The sequence below is a fragment of the Myotis lucifugus genome, unplaced genomic scaffold, assembly GCF_000147115.1.
Source record: "Myotis lucifugus unplaced genomic scaffold, Myoluc2.0 scaffold_83, whole genome shotgun sequence".
Taxonomy (NCBI): Eukaryota; Metazoa; Chordata; class Mammalia; order Chiroptera; family Vespertilionidae; genus Myotis; species Myotis lucifugus.
The window spans coordinates 4,104,985-4,126,393 of record NW_005871131.1 but is presented as its reverse complement, the minus strand read 5'-3'; the positions used below and the strand labels follow the sequence as shown (position 1 = coordinate 4,126,393).

The following is a 21,409-nucleotide window of genomic DNA, read 5'->3' as shown; positions in this document are numbered from 1 at the left end:
ACGTGAAGGCTTTGGCATCCGGCATTAATGGTCTCTAGCCTCGCAGATGTGTGCAGGCCCAGCTTTGGCACATTTTGTGAGTTTTCAGGAAAATCCCAGTTTTCATGAGAAACCATGAAACCAACAATTTTTAAATGTTGGCAACGAATTGAATTTTTATTTAAACCGTGTGGGCCGGAGAAACCAAACTGAAAGAAAGGAAGAGGAAAAGCAAACCCACATTATCTGGCCAGACTCAGGTTAGGGCCACGCTGCTTGTCCTCGTTCATGAATTGATGGTACACAGGGGAGGATGGCGTAGTTGAATGTGGGGCTTGGAAGGGTCCATTTCTTGAAGTTGGCCTGGGTCTGAACCCAGAATCAGAAGAAGCCTTCAGCCCTCACTGAGCCCCAGCTTCCCCATCTGTGAAGGGCAGATGACTGCCCCTTGGTTTGTTGTAAGAATTTGAGACACACATACAGTCCATTTTTTAGAGAGAGTTCTTAAAAAATTGTGGCTGTTGTTATCATCATCAGAACCTGGTCCTTTGGCATTGTTACCCAATCTTAGTATTAAAAAAAAATCTGGCCAAGGGAAAAATAAAGTCTGAATTTTAAAATCTGAATGGGATAAATCTCAGAAGAACCAGATTGCAGGAGAGGTGAGTGCAGGGAGCGGGAGGATGAGTCAGACCGGTGGGCCTGACTCACTTATCCATGTCAGTACTGCTGGGTCTGAATCCACTGGGTTTCCAAAAATAACATTATCTTAACATTTAAAGATACAAACGTTCTCTGTGGATAAAAGGGAAGTGGTCGCTCCATGTAAGGCTAAATGGCTAAGGGGTTGGCCTGATGAGTTGCAGGCTCCCTCTTTAGGATGAAAGGAAGAGATGTGAGTTGGTGGTAGGAAACCAGAATGTGGCACAGTGTAGCAGAAGGTTGTAGTTGACCTGCATGATGATTTGGCCGGGGGGTGGGTGGGGGTCGGGGGGCTGGACAAGTCCTATCTCTTTCTGTGAGGTCCTGTCAAGGAAGCTCTTTGGGAGCCAGAAAAACATATGGGTTAAGAGTATTCTGGGTTTGAGTCCTACCTCTGCCATTTAATTTCCTATGTGACCCTGGACAAGTCATTTAGTGTCTCTATACCTCGGTTTATTCATCAATAAAATGGGGATAATAATACCTTTTATCGATGGTTGTTAGGAGGATTTAATGACTTAAGTAATGGGAAGGGGTAAAACGTTTCTGTAAGGCAGCGGTTCTCAACCTGTGGGTCGCGACCCCTTTGGCGGTTGAACAACCCTTTCACAGGGGTCGCCTAAGACCATCCTGCATATCAGATATTTACATTACGATTCATAACAGTAGCAACATTACAGTTATTAAGTAGCAACGAAAATAATTTTATGGTTGGGTCACAACATGGGGAACGGTATTTAAAGGGCCAGAAGGTTGAGAACCACTGCTTTAAGGGACGCTGTCCTATAAAATTGCCAAACATTATATAACTACAATTCTATATAATAAAAGGGTAATATGCAAATTGACCGAATAGCAGAACAACCAGTTGCCATGATGCGCATTGACCACCAGGGGGCAGACGCTCAATGCAGGAGCTGCCCCCTGGTGGTCATTGCGCTCCCATAGGGAGAGTGCCGTTCAGCCAGAAGCCCTGAGCCAGGCCCACGGCTGCCTGCACCCACGGCAGTGCTAAGGATTTCTGACTGTGGGGAGCGGGCCTAAGCCATCAGTTGGACATCCCCCAAGGGGTCCCAGACTGTGAGAGAGCGCAGGCCGGGCTGAGGGGACCCCCCCCCCCGCCTGTGCATGAATCTTATGTGTACTAGACCTCTAGTATAATATAAATGCTAATAGAATTGTGATAAAGGTGTTACTGTGATTTAAGATTTACATTTGCTGTCTCCTCTCAGACTTGGCAGGTCTTTTAAAAATAAGGACTAGAGCCCTGGCCAGTGTGGCTTAGTTGGTTAGGGCATCGACCTGTGCACCAAAGGGTTGTGGGTTCAATTCCCAGTCAAGACACATACCTAGGTTGCAGGTTAGATCCCTGGTTGGGGCACGTACGGTAGGCAGCCAATTGATGTTTCTTTCTCACATCGATGTTTCTTGCTCTTTCTCTCTCTACCTCTTCCCCTCTCTCTAAAATCAATTTAATAATAATACTAAGGACTAGAACCACCCACTCCCACCCTGTACATGAATGTAATTAGTTACATTAATTTTTATATAATTGTGACATGTATGCTCTTTAATCATATTCATTACCAGGCTTTTGTTAAGGTAGTAAGTTCTACGGGGCATTGCATGAATTAAATCTTAATATAAATTATAAGAATTCGTTAAAAACAATTTTGGGGAGGCATGGCAACATATGAACCTGGAAGTCAAGGTTTGGTTCCTGGTCAGGGCATGTGTCTGGCTTGCGGGCTCAATCCCCAGTTGGGGGTGGGGCGAGCAAGGAGGCAGCCAATCAATGATTCTCTCTCATCATTCATGTTTCTATCTCTTTTCCTCCTTCCTCTCTGAAATTAATAAAAATTTTAAAAAAATTAAAAAAAATTCTGGGGAGGAGGAATCGCAAAAGTCGAGTTCTGTGCGATCTACTGAATAGTTGCCGGATCTTGTCAGTATGTTTGAACCTTGGGCTGCCTGTCAGCTGGGTGTCACCCCCACAGGAAGCTTTGTACTTGAAATACAACAGTTTCTACCTGCACACACTATGTGCAGACTCCCTAAAACAGGAAGCTCTACCTGTCGCTCCTTTGCCCGGCCCACCATAAAATAGGTGCTTTTAATCAAAAAGTTACAGGATTGGAGAACCTATTTGAAAGAGAAAAAGATTTCCCTGGCCTTTGCCATCCATCATTTTCCCACCTGGTTAATTGCATCCTGTGTAATTACTTTGGCCCTGGGAGGGGAAGGGTTGGAAAGTCTCCTTGTCTAGTGTGCAGAAAGAATGCGAAATCGATATCGTGCCAATTGAGGCCGGCCGGGGGGACCTCCAGCTGCAGTTGGACTCCTCCAGTCTCCATGGGATACAGAGCCCGGTGCTGGCTCTTGTGGACATCAGAGCTTAATCCTTTTGAAAGCATCTACTCCGACGTGTAGCGGGGGAAGCTCAGGTGGCGGGAGGCTGGGCCGGCGCCTTTCAGCGGCGCTGTGGGCGTCTGGGGCCTCTGTGCTGCACACACTGGGCAGCTCTTGGGTGTCTGCCTTTCAGGCAAGATTAGAGCAAGAAGCGCTTTGTAAATCCCACTGCCATTCTCGCCGTCTATTTAATCTCAAGCCTAGGAACCCCTTGGGTGCAGACACACACTTTTGTTGGGAATTTTGTATGTTGCTCATTGAAACATGCCAGCAAATACAGGACTACAGTTTAAAGTGGAAACATAGTTTGGGGAGAGTCCCTAGTCAGCCCGGTGATTTGTCAGTTGAATACACCCTGGCTAATGACCTAGGAATTATGTATTCCACTGCAGACGTTTTACGACCAATTGTGACTTGAGTCTAAGTATTTGAACCCTACGGTCACAGAGGCAGTGGGCAGGTGTGACCTGGCTGGCTGGATTGGAGGTTAATGAATAGTTACGCCGTGGCAGGGAAAACCACCTGGCCTGTCCCGGACGGATGCAGAGTGTGTGCTTCCTTTCTGTAAACTCAGATGTGCTGGCCACAGTAAGAATTCCTTTCACTGCTGTGTAGGCGGACAGGACAATAATCTTGGAGGAAGGAAAGTGTGTTCAAAAGCAAGTAGGTCCACCTTTAACAGAAGCATTCTGCTTTGCTTAGGCATCGAATTCCTGAAAGGATTTCGGGTAATCCTGGAGGAGCTGAAGTCGGAGGGCAGACAGTGCCAGCAACTGATTCTCAAGGACCCGAAGCAGCTCAACAGTAGCTTCAAAAGAACTGTGAGTCGCACGCGGGAATGTGCTCCTGACCATTGTTCCGGGGGTCTGAATGGGCTATTCAGAGTCTGTGAAACCGGAGAAGGAGGGGCTGTGGGGGCCGCCCCACCTGCCCAGGTGGGCGACAATGGCGGGCAACACTGCCAGCCGGCTGCACACTCCCCGAGCAGCCTCCAGCACCTCTGCTGGTAAACACGTCTCTCGGGTTACATGCTGGACAGCCGTCCCGGAGTGTCTGTGGGCGCCTCCCCACCGTCTTCGAAGTTCAGAGTTAAAAGCTCTGGCTTCCTTGCCAAACAACAGACAGCATTGTTGATCCTCATTTTTGGTGAGGGATCCAAACCCAAACTGGATCCAGAAAATACAGCCCTGACTTCCTCCTTTCCTTCCCTGGGACCCGTCCCCGCTCTGGAGCTGTGTCCGGTGACTGAACGGGAGGACCGAGCGCTCTCGGGCAGGTGGAGGGTGGGTCATCTCTCCATGACGTCACGTGTGTTTTTGTTCCCTTTCAGGGAATGGAATCTCAACCTTTCCTGAATATGAAGTTTGAGACGGATTACTTTGTAAAGATTGTCCCTTTTCCTTCCATTAAAAACGAAAGCAATTATCACCCTTTCTTTTTCAGAACCCGAGGTGAGTTTGGTCTTCCTGCCTGGTTCCCATGGTGACACTTCTGCTTTTAATTTTCAACAGATATGTGTTTAAGAACCCACCAAATACTGGTCTGAAACCAGCACGGTGCAGAGAAAAGCATCCAGAAAAGCAACTTTTAGAATTAAAGTTTGGCCCAGGATGCTGCTAGTATTAAAACTATTTGATTAAAAAATTAGGAATAAGCCCAGCTGGCGTGGCTCGGTGGTTGAGCCTTGACCTATGAACCAGGAGGTCAGGGTTCTATTCCTGGTCAGGGCACATGCCCGGGTTGTGGGCTCAATCCTCAGTGCGGGGCTGTAGGAGGCAGCTGATCAATGATTCTTCTCTCCATCATTGATGTTTCTATTTCTATCTCTTTTTCCCTTTCCCTTACTCTCTGAAATCAATAATAAAAGCAGGAATAAGAAGTATAAGTTGGTTTTGGGGTAAAGCATGAAATGATTTCATATTTTGTCATCAGGAGGGTGGCCTTGGTGAGTGATTGCCTGTCGTTTTCAGGGTTAGATTAAGAAAATTAAGCAATGTTCCTGAGATCACCTCTTCCTGGAAATTTATTTATTCTTTCTACTTATTTACTTAGCATCTGTGTGCTAGGCCCTGCTCTAAATGCTTTCCAAATATTAACCCGGCTTACCCTGTGACAACCTTGCAAAGAATTTAATCTTACCATCTCAGTCATGAGATGTGGCTCACTCACAGAGAGGTCAAAGGGCTTTCTGGAGCTGGAACCCCAGAAGTCTGACTTTCAGACCCACGCTCTCCAGCCCTAACCCTGCTGGTTCTCTTTGCTTCCTGGCCTCCTCTTCCATCTGCTCTGCACACGGTGTCTCTTTATCTCCCTGAACCACTGCTTTGGTGACAGGCCCCCTGAGGGCTGCAGCACTTCTCTCTTGCCTTCCTGTCAGCTGTTCTGTCTGCCCTCCTGTGTGACCTGGTTGCCGTCTTCCTCCTCCGTGGTGCTTTTACTCTCAACTCCAGTCTTCGTCAGTGTTCCCTTTGCGGAACTCTTACTCTGGCTATTTTCTTCTAGTCTTTCGTTTTCTTCTAATCTATGCAGCAAAGTTATCTATCTATCTATCATCTATCTATCTATCTATGCCTAAGCGACTGTTACCACCGAACCACCAGAACCACCGGTTGACCAGTTGCTATGACACGCACTGACCACCAGCTGAATGCAGGAGCTTCCCCCGGGTGGTCAGTGTGCTCCCACAGCCAACCTCCTGCACCCCCACCCCCGCCAGCCAACCTGCGGCCCCTCCCCCCCACCGGCCAGCCTCCCACGGTGCCTACCCCTGCCGGCCGATCCCCCCAATAGGCCCCAACTGGGGGACCGGCCAGCCAACCTCCTGGGGTCCCACCTCTGCCGGCCAGCCCCCAATAGGCCTTGAATGCCGGCCAGGCCGAGGGACCCCACCCGTGCACGAATTTGTGCACTGGGCCTCTATTTTATAATAATTGGCCTCATTTTCTTTTTAAAAAACTTTTTTTTTTATTGATTTCACAGAGGAAGGGAGAGTGAGAGAGAGAGAAACATCAAAGATGAGAGAGAATCATTGATGGGGATCAAGCCGTAACCCAGGCATGTGCCCTGACTGGGAATCAAACCACAACCGATTCATAGGTCAATACTCAACCACTGAGCCACACCCACCAGGCTCATTTTCTTAATTAAATAAGATTCCATTGGGAAAAGACCACTAGCACCTAACAATATCTCTTGATACCTCATACATAACAACCAGAGGGAGGATCCAAAGCATGTGTTCATGAAAACTTGCCTAAATCAAACCTAGCATAATTTTTAAAAATATATTTTTATGGATTTCAGAGAGAGGAAGAGAGAGGGAGAAAGAGATTGAAACATCAGTGATGAGAGAATCATTGATTGGCTGCCTCCTGTATGCCCCACACTGGGGATCAAGCCCACACCTGGGCATGTGCCCTGACCGGGAATTGAACCATGACCTCCTGGTTTATAGGTTGACGCTCAACCACTGAGCCACGCTGTCCAGGCAAGTATGATTTTTATTGATTTCAGAGAGGAAGGGAGAGGGATAGAGAGATAGAAACATTGATGAGAGAGAAACATTGACTAGCTGCCTTCTCACCCCTCCCCTCCAGCCCCCCCACTGGGAATCGAGCCCACAACCTGTGCATGTGCCCTGATCAGGAATTGAACCGGTGACCTGGTGCATGGCTCAGTCAACCACTGAGCCACACCAGCTGGGCAAACTTGGCATAATTTAAGATTAATTGTTCCCATTGGAATTAGTGTGTCTATTTGGATCTGAGGTGGAGGCAGGAGATGTGTTTCTCTCTATTTCAGTACAGTGACCTTGAGGCTGCCTTTGGTTTTCTTGGAATTTTATCGACCTTTTCCAGAGGGTTCTCCCTGGGTTAGCAACATGGCATATTGAACTAGCTATTTGGCCTCTCTCACTGTGTTTTTATTGCATTGAAATCGTTTCAAAGTATTGGCTTTGATGCCTGGTTTTCAGCATGGATGCTACTACTCCTTAGTAAATGCCTGATGTCACTTTTAGACTCAGTCAAAAGGATTTTAAATTAGAATGCTAGTGAAGGTTAAGATAGCCTGAGACAGTTAACAGGCTCACTTCGATCTCCTGTGCCCAAACACCTCCACAGAGGGCCAGGGCCAGCATCATTTCTGTTTACAGCGAAAGCAGGCTCCATGTGGCAGCAGCATGAACACTCCTGCAGCCCTTGGCTGCTGGCCTTGAAACTACGTAACGCTTGGCAAGCTTTTAAAATCTGGGTGACTTTGTACTGTTTTCATTTGTTTGGCATAAAGTGAACTGCATTAATATTTTTATATTGTACACTTTAAGTTTTCGTAAGATACAGCTGAACTGCACTGAAAATCAGTGTTGAATCGATGTATTTAATACTCTTCCCAGCAGCACCCAGTGCCACCTATTTATATTTATTGAATTGTTGGGCAAGAAAAATGTCAAACTGTCCTATAACCAAAAATATTATCTCTGTTAACAGCCTGTGACCTGTTGTTACAGCCGGACAACCTGGCCTGCAAACCCTGTAAGTATAGCTGTTCTTGTCAACGTGTTGCCACCCCGGTGGTGTCGGGTGGCCTTGGGGTGCTCACTTGGGTCCTTTCTCCTCCCAGTCTGGAAGCCTCGGAACCTGAATATCACCCAGCACGGTTCGGATATGCAGGTGACCTTCAACCACGCGCCACACACCTTTGGCTTCCGTTTCTTCTCTCTTCATTACAAACTCAAGCACGAGGGACCCTTCAAGCGAAAGACCTGTAAACAGGTGGGCCACTAGGTGTACATAAAGGAACACTCCGTGTTTTAAAGGTGACCCCCGAGCCCCTGGAATTTGGATGGTTCAGCATGAGCACTGGGTGTTGCTGACTCAGCAGTTGGTAGATTTTCCAGAATATTATCACCGGGTATGTCGCAGACCATTTTGCCGTCATCCCTCACTCCCCAGTTACCTGCACCCCAGCTATCCCCGTGGTGATGGAGCCTGGTAAGGATTTTACCAAGGAACCAAAGTAATGTAGCATTTCTAGTTTGTTCTGTATTTCAGATATTAATCAGGTGCTCACTGTGTGGCAACCACCAAGCTTTATGCTCATGGAAACCTTACCACCTTGTGAAACAGAGGCTGCTGTCATCCCCACCGTACAGATGGGGAAGCTGAGGCCACACAGCTCTAAGTGGAACAAGGACATGTAGGAGCCATGCACTAGCATTTCAGTGGCTACTGATTTTTTACACATAGGCCAAGGTTAAGTAGAAACTCAGTAACCAAGTTCTTACACTGGAGGCGGTCAGAGGGAGTGGGAAACGTGTCATGGAAGTTCACAGGACTGCGGGGTCGCCCCTGGGAGCCCCGAGAGGTGGTTAGTGGCGGTGGAAGACCCCAGCGTCTTCCTGGGCATGCTCCTCTGTGTGTTCAGTTTTGCTTTCCTGCTGGCTATCACCTCCTTTGACCTTCTGCTCAAGTTAAAATTACGGCAAATAAAAGAAACACAAACACGGGCAGGTAATTTCTCTCCCCACCATTTTATTAAGTAAAATTCTAACTGCATAGTTTCTTTGTTTTCAAATAAAATACTCCTGCTGAGGGCACCACCAGCTAAGTGTACAATATGACAGGGGTCCCAGGCTCTCCTAGGCCTTTTATCAAAGTGAAGTTCAGATAATGTGGCAGATAAGCACAGTTGCTTTCTGATCTGATTGATGGCTCCTGAAAAAAATAAAAAGTTTATATGAGATCTTCAGTTCTGGGGGAAGAGAGAGGTCCTGATGACCTTCATCCAAGAAGCAAGTTTTAAAAGTATTGTTTCTTTACAGGAGCAAAATACAGAGACAACCAGTTGCCTCCTTCAAAATGTATCTCCAGGTGATTATATAATTGAGGTACGTATAATTCAGGAAAGCCCTATTATTAATTCTGCAGAATGAGTCCAGTTCATTTAAAACCCCAACTGCTTACAACATTAAATTTCAAGCCATTGAAGGTGTGCGGTTATATTTTTACATGGTCCTTAACATGCTTTTTAAAAAGTTTACATGAAATTGATCTTTGATTTTTTTCATTAAATATTTCAAAATAAATATATATATATTTTTTAAAATATATTTTATTGATTTTTTACAGAGACGAAGGGAGAGAGAGATAGAGAGTTAGAAACATCGATGAGAGAGAAACATCGACCAGCTGCCTCCTGCACATCTCCTACTGGGGATGTGCCCGCAACCCAGGTACATGCCCCTGACCGGAATCGAACCTGGGACCTTTCAGTCCGCAGGCCGACGCTCTATTTACTGAGCCAAACCGGTTTCGGCCAAAATAAATATTTTTATGTGACCATATAGTCCACATAACCATGATTTAAAACTTCTATATTCCTTCTTCCTTACCAAGGTATATTTTTAAAACTTTAGCTTCTAAAGTGTCTTGTTTTAGTAATAAAACAGCAAAGCAAAAGCTATGGCTATTACACCTGCCTATACTTTTCTAGGTTTCTGCTGACCTTGTTCTGTATAAATTTACATGAGTTCTAAGTTCCGCTTAAAAGAGCATGTAAATGATAGAATTTTTTTCTTTTCTTTTTGTAATTTCTTTTCCAGTATCAGACATACTACAAAAACAGGAGTAAAAGAAAAATAGGAAGAGAAATTAAAAATTGTCCATAGCCTTTCTATTCAGAGACAACCAACATGTCTTAACATTTTGGTAGAAACACTTAGTTCTTGCATTACTCTGTAGCAATATGTGGTTTTGAGCAGACACACCCTCTTAAAGCATTCAGTAAGATCAGTGGTAAGATGCCATTTCAGTTGAAAACTGTTAGAACGTGGAATCACTAGCTGGTTTCATCAATGAACAAACAACCTTTTGATTCATGAGGGAGTCACGACTCTTGACTTGGTAGAGCAGAGATGTGTCTGACCATTAGTGTCTACCTTGGCTGGTGAAGGATCACAGGCGGCAGTCCTTCCCTCACCCCGTTCTCCTTCCTCCCACCCCGCACTGCCCACAGATGACAAAAGCATGAAATCTGTTGAGATGCTATCACTTAAAATAATAATATAGCATCCTCTGTTTTGCAGCTGGTGGATGACACTAATACAACAAGAAAAGTGGTGCATTATGCTTTAAAGCCAGGTAAGACTTTTTTGTTGGAAACTTTGGCTCTGGACCAGGGGTGGGCAAACTTTTTGACTTGAGGGCCACAATGGGTTCTTAAACTGGACCGGAGGGCCAGAACAAAAGCATGGATGGAGTGTTTGTGTGAACTAATATAAATTCAAAGTAAACATCATTACATAAAAGGGTACGGTCTTTTTTTTTTTTTTTTAGTTTTATTCATTTCAAATGGGCGGGATACGGCCCGCGGGCCATAGTTTGCCCACGGCTGCTCTGGACTATAGTACACCAAGGTATCTGTACCTGATGGTTTACAAAAACAAAACAAAACACAACAAAAACTTGAGCGCCTCTCTTGTAAGGGCTGTTCCATCTCATCTGACTTCCCTCCACTCTAATGTGGATGCCTGGGAGATCAAAGGCAGTGCGGTGTGTGTCTTCTGGAACTAAATAAATAGTCAATTGTCCTCGGAAGAAAAGCGGCAGTGGGAGGTTTCCTTAGGCAAAATTCTCACTCAAAGGTATTTACAGTTAGCAGACTAACTGTTGAATTGTTTCTTCAAAATGAATCCTTTTTAAAATTACCAAACCAATACTAGAGAAGGTGGTCAAGGGATCCTGGAGCCTGTTATGTGGCTTATACTGCAAAAGAAAACACAATCTCTCTTTGAAGCTGTTACGCTGCTTGAGTTTAAAAGCCTTCCCTTTGGAATTCCCCAGTGCATTCCCCGTGGGCTGGGCCCATCAGGGCTGTTGCCATTACTGTGCCGCTGGTCGTCATATCGGCATTCGCAACGCTCTTCACTGTGATGTGCCGCAAGAAGCAACAAGGTATGTGGGTGGTGGGGCCGAGGGGCCGGGCCCGAGTGCTTGGTCCCTCCAGGTGGGCATCTGGGAGGCCATAAAGCTCCTGTACTCTGTGTGGAAGTGTCGCCTCTTGCTTCTTGAAGATAACATTAGGCCCCCAGTCTTAGGGAACAGGACAAAGTGTTGCTCATAGCTATCAATCTTATCTTCTTTTCCGATTTAGAAAATATATATTCACATTTAGATGAAGAGAGTTCTGAGTCCTCCACCTACACCACGGCACTCCCCAGAGAGAGGCTGCAGCCGCGGCCGAAGGTCTTCCTCTGCTATTCCAGTAAAGATGGCCAGAATCACATGAACGTTGTCCAGTGTTTCGCCTACTTCCTCCAGGACTTCTGTGGCTGCGAGGTAAGGAACCTTAAGTCTCTTACCTTTGGGGGGCACATGCTCCGCACCCTCTCCTGGCCACCTTGTCCCTGCCTCCAGGCCTCCTTAGGTGGTAGCTGCCCTCCAGCAGTGCCTGACTTCCAAATTGGGGTCAGCCTCGCACTCTTCTTCCAGTGTCTTCTACTCATCACTAGCACTACAAGTTTTCTAATGCTCAGTTCTGTCCCCACACACCCCTGCTCAGAAGCTGTGAGTGGCACCCCCTGGCAGGAAGTCGTATGGGGACAAATGGCAGCTGCCCTGGGAGCATGTAGTGGGGGTGGGGAGAGGTGGTTTGACTCCAGCAGTGGAAGGTCAAAGAGATCAGGGCAAGAAAAGTAGCAGGTTTGACTATTTGGGGGAGCTTTGCTAAGAAGGGAAAATAATAATGCATCAAGGGCTCAAATGGTCTGCTCTGGTTTGATACCTGTTCTTCTGAGTTAAGCTATTCATATGTAGCTATTCTATAATGATATAGTGTTAATCTTAGAGCGAAGTTTGAAGCTCTCATGGACATGTTTCTTGCAAATGCAAGAACTGTACAGTAATTATGTAGTTGGGTTATTTGTGCCTGCTGGCGGGTTTCTCAGAATCTCCATGTGGTGAGGCTGCCCCCTAGTGTCAAAAAACGTATTTACAAGGCTGGCCTGGTTTCCCAATGCAGGAAAGTGGAGGTTGGCAGATTAGCACATGTGCTGAAAAGCAACAGCAAACTAGCTGGTGCCACACAGTCTTCAGATACAGACAAACCCCAATTTTGTGTAATACTGTAGAAAATTTGGAAACTAGAAAAATATGACAAAAAATGGCCTGTAATCTCAACTTGGAGAAACGAGGAATGATGGTTAATATTTGGTGTATTTTCTTCCAGTCTTTTTCTGCATAGATGAAGTCATACACACAGTTTTTGCATTTTGAATAGGTCAGAATTACTTTCTGATTTTAATAATTTTTACACAATTAGCAGCTTTATGTAAACTGCAATTTTAAACAGCCATGTGGTCCATGTTATTTCACATTGTTAAACATCTCAGTCAGGGGTCCTCAAACTACGGCCCGCGGGCCACATGCAAATACAAATATTGTATTTGTTCCCGTTTTGTTTTTTTACTTCAAAATAAGATATGTGCAGTGTGCATAGGAATTTGTTCATAGTTTTTTTTAAACTATAGTCCGGCCCTCCAACGGTCTGAGGGACAGTGAACTGGCTCCCTGTTTAAAAAGTTTGAGGACCCCTGATGCAGACGGTCTGCTGTGTGACCGTCACCCATGGACTGTTAGCTGTTCCTCCAGGCCAGGTAATCATCATTAGAGCTGCTAATAATGATTAAGGGAGAGATGATGTGCCCTTTTTTCTTTTCTTTTTTTAAATATATTTTTATTGATTTCAGAGAGAAAGGGAGAGGGAGAGAGAGATAGAAACATCAATGATGAGAGAGAATCATTGACTGACTGCCTCCTGCACACCCTCCACTGGGTATCAAGTCCGCAACCCCGGCATGTGTCCTTGATTGGAATCGAACCTGGGACCCTTCAGTTCGCAGGCCGGCGCTCTATCCACTGAGCTAACCAGCTCGGGCCGAGGTGCCCTTTTGTAACAATCCTTGCGCCACACTCCAGGCTGTGTGAGTGAGAGCGGGTCCTGTTTTTCCAGGTGGCTCTGGACCTGTGGGAAGACTTCAGCCTCTGCCGAGAAGGGCAGAGAGAATGGGTCATCCAGAAGATCCACGAGTCCCAGTTCATCATCGTGGTCTGTTCCAAAGGCATGAAGTACTTTGTGGACAAGAAGAACTACAAGCACAGAGGCGGCGGCCGCGGCTCGGGGAAAGGGGAGCTCTTCCTGGTGGCCGTGGCCGCCATCGCCGAAAAGCTCCGCCAGGCCAAGCAGAGCTCCTCGGCGGCGCTCAGCAAGTTCATCGCCGTCTACTTCGACTATTCCTGCGAGGGAGACGTTCCTGGCGTCCTGGACCTGAGCACCAAGTACAAGCTCATGGACCACCTGCCTCAGCTCTGCTCCCACCTGCACTCGCGAGACCACGGCCTCCCGCGAGCCCATAACCTCCCGCGAGACCACGGTCTCCCGCGAGACCACGGATTCCCGCGAGACCACGGTCTCCCGCGAGACCACGGATTCCCGCGAGACCATGGCCTCCCGGAGCTCGGACACGTCAGCAGGAGGAACTACTTCCGGAGCAAGGCGGGCCGGTCCCTGTACGTGGCCATCTGCAACATGCACCAGTTCATCGACGAGGAGCCCGACTGGTTTGAGAAGCAGTTGGTGCCCTCGCAGCCTCCCCCGCTCCGCTGCCAGGAGCCGGTCCTGGAGAAGTTCGACTCGGGCCTGGTGCTGAATGACGTCATGTGCAAACTGGGGCCCGAAAGTGACCTCAAGGCTGAGGTACCGCCCCCCGGGTCACCAGAGGGGCAGCAGATGGGCCCCGACGAGGCCGCGGAGGCCATGGGTGCCCCGGTCCTGCAGCCCCTGCTGCGCGCCGGGAAGGCCGTGGGCGCCTCGGGCATGCCGCGGGACTCGGGCATCTACGACTCCTCCGTGCCCTCCTCCGAGCTGTCTCTGCCCTTCATGGAAGGGCTCTCGGCGGACCAAACGGAAACGTCCTCGCTGACCGAGAGTGTGTCGTCCTCCTCGGGCCTGGGTAAGGCGGGGGCCCCAAGTGCCAGTGGGTCCGATCCCATGCAGGCCCAGCGTTTGCTCCTAATTCCGAAACCCATGAAAGTGTGTTCCTAGTTTGGGTGCAGACCTGTTCGGCAGTGAAACCTGATGGGAAGTAACACAACTGCGTTGATAGATTCAGTTGATCCCAGGTAATGGGAATGTTCACATGTGGGAGCTGATGCTAAGTTACGGTGACCTGCCCAGCTCCATGTCATGTAATAGACAACATGTGCACTATGCCACCTTCCTAAACTCCAAAAACGTCTGAATCCCAAAATGCAGTGGTCCCCAGCAGAGTTAGAGGAGGGTCCGTGGGCCTGGATCTTCGTGGGGACTTGCGCGGTTCACTATCCCCATGTCTTTAAAGCCACATCTGTTGAACCTGGGTTCAGGGGTGCAGTATTGGCCCCACAGCTCAGCACAGGCTGCAAGCAGAGCCCAGTGGGAGGCCCCATTGCCCCAGGGAGCCCCTGCAGGATGCCTGTCATCCTCACTGTGCCTGTGACTAGCTGGAGTCATGCATGCAAACCCTTGACTCTCAACACGGGAACTGGGACCTCTTAGCAGCTTGAGCTGGTTGGCATGCCTGCCTCACTTGCCCAAAGCCTGTAGTCCAAACCCGGGTCCTGCCATGTTCTGGTCTGAGTGCCCAGCCCAGTGAGGTGTAATGACCTGTGTCTCTGCTCTCTCTTCTTTCCTTAGGTGAGGAGGACCCTCCTGCCCTTCCGTCCAAGCTCCTCGCCTCGGGGGTGTATAAAGCAGAACCCGGTTGCTGCAGCTACACTGGTGAACTCCACGCAGTCGCCCCTTTGTAACAAAGCGGAGGAGTCTAAGCATTGCCACTTTAGCTGCCGCCGCTCTCTGGTTCCCCAGCTCATCTCTCTGGTTGTGTAGCCCACTCGGAGCTGAGGATGGTTGGAGTGGAATTCGTGCCAGTACTTGTTCTCCTTGCCCTTCTCCTCTAACAGATACCTTGGCAAAGTCTCCAATTTTCTAAAACCACATGGAGCTCGGAAAGGCATGTCCATAAGATCTGACAACAGCTGGCCATGGTAGGTCAGACTTTGGGTTAGAGCCAGTCCTGGGAGGTAGAGAGGAAACATATAAAAAGAAACAGGAAAATACCTGCACTGATCGTTCAGACTTAATTTATCTCTGCAGACTTTGCCTATTCATTGTTGGCTACTTTGATTTGAAATGCTTTGTAGAAAAAGCACTTTTAATACCTTTACAACCACAGAAATCAAGTGTCAGTCTCTCTGGAACCCATGTCATTAGAGATGATACGCCTGTCCACTTTAGGTGTGGAACTTGTGATGCCATGGTTGTTTAAAAGGTCACGAAGGTGACTGAATATACAATCACCTTTTATAAAATGAGTCTTCATGTATTTGTGGGTGGCATGGCTGGCTGAGGTGGGGGCTGCAGGGCCAGGATGACTGTCTTTTGTCTGAGATGGGCTGGTCAACATGCAAAGGCACCCGAGCTCAGCTCCCAGGACCACCTCTGGGTCTGAGTAGCATCATGCGAGGGCCCGATCTGCCTGCCCAGCTTTCCTGGGCTACGTTTACTGCGCTGTATCTCAGATGGTGGTGCCTGGAATTTTATTTTCGAGAGACCGATACACAACTGGACTCTAGTACTGGAAGTTGAGGTTCATGCGTCATTTGGCTTCTGGTCTAAAAAACTGTGTCCAGAATATTCGGGGTCAGAATCCACTGAAATACAGCAGTGTGTGGAGGTGGTGGCCAGTTAATCTGCTGAACTGGTTTTGACTAATGACAAACCTCTTTTTAAGAAGGTGAAAAGGAGGGGACTGTTCCAAAGATGAATGTGCTCTTCAAATATTGTCTAAAGAAGACATGGGACCTGAAATCATTAAGTTCTTGAATCTGAAAGTGTTCTCCCCACAACCCAGCCTGTGACTCATGTTTCATTTTGTGTTTCTTTTGTACTCACCCAATGAAAGATTTATCTCTCGTGCTCCTTCCTACCGAAAACAGCTATTTGGAGCTTAGAAGGAAATAATTTTCTATAAAAAGAAAACGAAAATGTTCTGTTTTTATGAATGACTTCCCTATAGAATTTGTTTCCAAAGGGAAAATAGTTCCCTTCTCCTCCCTGTGCCCTCCGGGAGTGGGAGCATCCTTTGCCACCCTTTTCATAGATGCTGTTGGATTTGGCACCCTGTTTTTTTAGCATTACACCAGGGACCATGTTTTTGACTCCAGCAAAAAAGGACTGATATTAAAGGGGACGCTGAGAATCATCCCGAGGAGGGTGGGAGGTGGGATGGGGCAGGACTTCTCTTTCCAAGCACATGCGTGGCAGGTGGGGAAGGGAAAGATTACATGCTCCTGGAAAGAAGAGGTTTGTGTATATTTTTGATGCAAATGCCACACTTCCTGCTCTGTAAAGGCAGCTGGCAGCTTCTTGGGAGAAGAACGTGATTGTCTGTTCTTTGGCATCGAGTTTCCTGCAGCTGCTCTGAGGGAGAGACAAGTGAGCAGCAGAACTGCCTCCCCCATAAAACCAGGCTTGTTGTTGGAGAAGAGACGTTCCATGTTTGTCACCGTGAAATAGAGGACGAGCACAGAGCTCCTGCCCACATGTGACCGTCCTGCCATCCCATCCTCGGCATGCCTGTGAAGGAGCTTGGGCAGTTCAAACTTGCCAGCATAAGAAAATTCATTGGAACATTATGAGAGAGCTTTCTATTGAGACCAAATGGTGTATGCTCCAAAGGAACTATTAAGGGTCACTTCTAGGACAGATATTCAGCTTTGCTTGTGAAATGAGGCGTCTGTGAGAAAGTGGCCCCAGTGACAGCATGGAGGGTGGGGTCAGGAGCATCCCGAATGTGGGCAGAGAGCTTGCTAAGTGAACCCACTTATGGAAATGGAAGTGAAAAGGTGCTAGTCCAGAGATCGGGGAATGTTTTAGTTTGGATTTAAGGTTTGGGCACTTATTGTGAAACACTAATATTTGTGATCAACAAAATCAAACTGTTGTACACTGGGAATGTCCAACTCAGAATAAGTTGAGAAGTCCAACTTCCTTGTTTTGCCTTATTAGTTTCACTATTCCCCCTTCCCCCCATCTCATCCTGGGAATGGGAATAATTACCTTGTAGATTAAAGCAAAACATCTATTTTAAGCAGAGCTCTATTTTTTTTTTTTTTGACTCGCATTGTTCTGGACAGTGGAAATGATAAGCCAGACTTCAGATAAAGGTTCTGTAAGTCACAGGCTTTTAGACATTGAGGAAACAAGTGGAACACAGGGATGCTCTCGAGTCCTTGATCCCGAGAGTCAATGGCTTGTGGAGCTAATTTAGATGGTGTCCTCTGGACAGGAAGACAAGTATAAGTCCAAGGTTCCAGGTAACCAAGAAGCCTGCAGGTAGTTGAAGATAGGTTGTTTATCTTAACTCACAATACCCTACAGAAAGGACTTAGCATCTGACATGGTCATCTTTGCCAAGAGAGTCAGTGATCAGAGAGGTGAAAGAAAGCCCGAGTCAAGGTGTGCTCTTCTCTCAGGTCAACTACAAGGGACCACCTAGGAGAGACCAGCCCACCCACACTGTCGGCATAAGGTACTCCAGAGGGCCAAGTCCTGGGCCTTTGAACCACACTGATCTCTAGAAGTCATTCAGATCCAGGCCCAGCTCAGTGACTCAGCCAGGTAATAATATTTTGAGACAGACAGGAGATGGGCAGCCGATAAAGTCATGAGACAGTTTTTGATTGACACATGAACAGTAACTGAAGATAGTGCCAGATCGGAAGTTCAAAATTATGTCTTTAGCAACACTGACATCTTTGGAATCCAATGTATAGTAATTTAAGTCTAGGTATGTTTGTCAAAGTTTAGTCTTACTACTTCATAGCCACATGTGTGTGTGTTTGTTTTTTAACCATTCTATAGTCTCAGGTTTCCTGACTTAAGCATAAACAAACAGGAAAACCATCTCTAAAAATGTGGGTTTATGTGATTTTTTTCAGAGTCCTCCCCCCCAAAGGGTTGAGCATCTTTTCTTAAAAAAACAAAACAAAACAAGGAAGAAAAAACAGCTATTTTCCTGGAGAATAACACATCCTCCTCCCCAAAGAGAGAAAACCCTGCAGCAGTCTGCAGCCGCCTGAACACTAATTCAGCTCTCTTAGAGATAGGAATTACTCTTCATGTCTTTATTGGAGAGAAGTGGACAAGCCGATGTGAAGGTCATTAGACTTCTATTTTGTTGGTGAAAACCGCTACTCTTATTTAATAGATGGTATGTCTTTAGGGGGCACCAGTGCAGCAGGCCAGGTGTAATGATAAATAAGGTGTGATTATAAATGGCAGTGACATGTCCTCTCAGTGTTGGGGAGACAGGGCATGGTGGGGACCATGGTAAACTGAAGTGCTCCTCTCCTACCTACGGGCCGCAGGTACTCCAGCCAATTGGGCACACAGTGTTTCCTGATCTTCCCATCTTTCAGAAGCTGAGCATTTGGGTTTTTATATGAAAAATTCTGATTTGTTTAGAATTGACAACTAAATTACAAAACATTTTAAAATGCATTCAGACCCAACAGAACACATGGGTGGACCTGATTTGGCCCACTAGCTGCCCGTTTGTCACCAATCTCTGCTTCATAAGATTTGAAATGAAAGGCATGCATGGTAATTATAGATTTCTGGTACCACCAGAAAATGCTCTTGCTAAATGCAGTCAGTAGCTGGAGTGCTGCTTTCCTCATTGCTCCCCCAAAGAAATGTGATATGATTGTGAATGTATTTGAAATGTTTTGATTGCTTTCTTTACATTTTGTGGTGTTTTCAGAGAAAGGCAAGCCAGCTGTTAATTTTAAAATCAGATTTCTCTCAATTTAAAAATATGACATTTGAAACAATTTCATTTAAGCTGTACAACCTGAAGGACCTTATTTGTAATTATAGCTCTTGGTTTAAAAAGTGTTTTTAGATGATGTGCAATTCTGAGCTTAGGCCAAGACTGAATAAGGAAAAGCAGGCATTGTGGGGAATAGGGCAAGGAATTGAGTGTGTACTAGAGCCAGGTATTTGCATTGTCTTTGGCTTTAAATGACCTGTGAATTGATTCTGGTTCAGAGGTGTGAAATTATATACCAAGAAAAGCTTTTTTTTTGGTATTGAGATAGTAGTTAGGAGTCCTCATGGGGTATTGGGTCATCCTTGCTATATCTCCTCCTTTCCAGGCTCAGGGTGAAAATAAACAAAAGGAAGTCTGACTGTAAGCCAATAGCTCTGATTCCGATTTCAGAGTTTTGGGGGTGGGTGAAAGTTTGGGTTATCTAGCATGCTCCCCGATGACAGACAAGGCTGTGCCTGAATTATTTCAGACATATGGCTGTGGATGGGATCCTGGATTTTCAGCAAAGGAGATTCTGTAACCTATCCTGCTGATCAGATAGTTCTTTGTACGTCTTCCCTATAGAAATTCAAACCAGCCTTCTTTTGTTCAGTGAGCAGTGGAAAAAGAACAGCTGGTCACCTTCCCTATGTTTGAAAACCATAGTGAAGTCATTCCCCTGGTGCTTTTATTTCAATGATAAATAATCCCACCTACTTAAGCCATTTTTCATAGCTCTTATTTTCCAAGGACTTAGTAATTTTCCCTGCTATTCTGTTTCTCAGCTTCACACTCAGTTTAACTGCCCAAATAGAATGAGGTGCCTTATTCACATTGGTGCTTTGTGAAGACCAAGCTCAGGATGGGGATTACAAGGAAATTCTTTTGTGCCCAGCTTCTCTTACTACTTAAAAATTTAATGGCACTTTATAAAATGATGTATCACCTATATTCATTTGGGGATTGTTTGCCATTTTTTTTTTTGGTTATTGTTTTTTTCTTGGTGGCAGTACTCTTATCATATGTCCCCCCCCTCCCCCCCCCCCGTGCTTAAACATTTGGTGCACATTCTTAATGTGTTTAATGTAATTCCTGAACTTCTTCAAGATACTCTTTTAAGACCAGCTCTTACCTTCTGAGTGGCAGCTACTCCTCCCTCTCAATTTTGGGTTTTATTTTTTTTATCTCTAGACATTACCTTTATGACTCACAATATTATTAAATGGTTCAGACTTCAGTTTGACCACTGGTGAGATAGACAGTAGTTGCTAAGGGCTAAATTGCAGAGAGGTCGAATGAAGACCTCTTGGGAATTTTGGTTAGTTGTCTTCTCTCCTGCTCTTTGGTTCCTTTCCAAAATTCAGCTGGGACCACAGACTCTCCACGGGGCCTTTTTATGGTCTAAAAGGTTGCAGCCATGGCTCTGAATTGACCAAGCACTGTGTTTTCACATCCAGAAGACTTAACAAAAGCAAACCATTATGACTGGTTTATGCCACATAAGACTCAGATGCAAAGAAGCAATCTTTTGTTCATAAGTGATGTAGACAAAGCTGACTGCTCTATTCACTTGACAAAAAAATTACCATTGGATTATACTAATGTGTAGTCATCTGTTATTTTTTTAAAAGGGTGTTTTTGTGTGTGTGTTGTTTTTTTCTTGAGAAAAACAGTGAGTGTGAACAAAGAAAAAATTTGTAAAAATGAAATGTGTTCACTTAGAGAGTAGGTAACTTCTGTTTTCAGGGTTAGTTTTTTCCTGTCCTACTACAGAAGCTCCCTATTGGCACATTCTTGGGGAAAGCCTGTGGAACACGGTGGTTATTGCCATTGTCTTTGTTTCATCTTTAAGTTTGTCCCTTGTGGCGTCTGGTGGAATAGTGAGCACTGACAGAATATAGCATTATTTTACATGGAAAACAATGTTTTTTTCGATTTGTACATACTGAATAGGTGACAGTAGATCACAGCTGACATTTGCAAAATGTTTTTGTACTTTTAGAATTTCTGCATCAAATAAAGTGTTTTGTTTTAAGAGTGTGGTGGTTCATTATTCTAGATTATCTTTCCTGTTTCCTGAATAGCTGGGGTTCCTAACCCAGTTTTCTGAGGGCTCTCCCTCTGAGAAGAGAGATTATCCAGGGTGAGGAGGCGAGGGTGGTCAGTATGCCTTGTACTTTGTAAGAGGAAAGGAACCTGCTGCCTTGACCATTTACCTCACGCTCCCGTGGGCAGTTGCCTGTTGGCCTGTGTGGCGTCTGGAGCAGGAACAGGAATACTTACATCAGGAAGAAACTTGGTTCTCAGAATAAATGGACTTTCTTTGCAGAAACTTGACAACAGCCATTACAAGTGGGAGCCACTAACACATTTCCTGTCATTAACAGAAAAAGAGGTGCCTGCTCATTCTGA

The 21,409-nt window shown here is 46.1% G+C and overlaps 1 protein-coding gene across 1 annotated transcript in view; it reads left to right on the top strand.

The window, feature by feature from the left end:
* IL17RD (interleukin 17 receptor D) overlaps positions 1–21,032 on the top strand; it is a 65,663-nt gene extending 44,631 nt beyond the window's left edge. Inside the window, exons 4-13 of the mRNA XM_014457706.2 lie at positions 3,793–3,911; positions 4,421–4,541; positions 7,578–7,622; positions 7,711–7,862; positions 8,912–8,977; positions 10,175–10,229; positions 10,932–11,042; positions 11,242–11,426; positions 13,099–14,098; positions 14,821–21,032. Coding sequence (XP_014313192.1) covers positions 3,793–3,911; positions 4,421–4,541; positions 7,578–7,622; positions 7,711–7,862; positions 8,912–8,977; positions 10,175–10,229; positions 10,932–11,042; positions 11,242–11,426; positions 13,099–14,098; positions 14,821–14,933 — 1,967 coding nt within the window. The 3' untranslated portion in view covers positions 14,934–21,032. The remainder of the gene's footprint in view (positions 1–3,792; positions 3,912–4,420; positions 4,542–7,577; positions 7,623–7,710; positions 7,863–8,911; positions 8,978–10,174; positions 10,230–10,931; positions 11,043–11,241; positions 11,427–13,098; positions 14,099–14,820) is intronic.
* Positions 21,033–21,409: the final 377 nt, after the last annotated feature.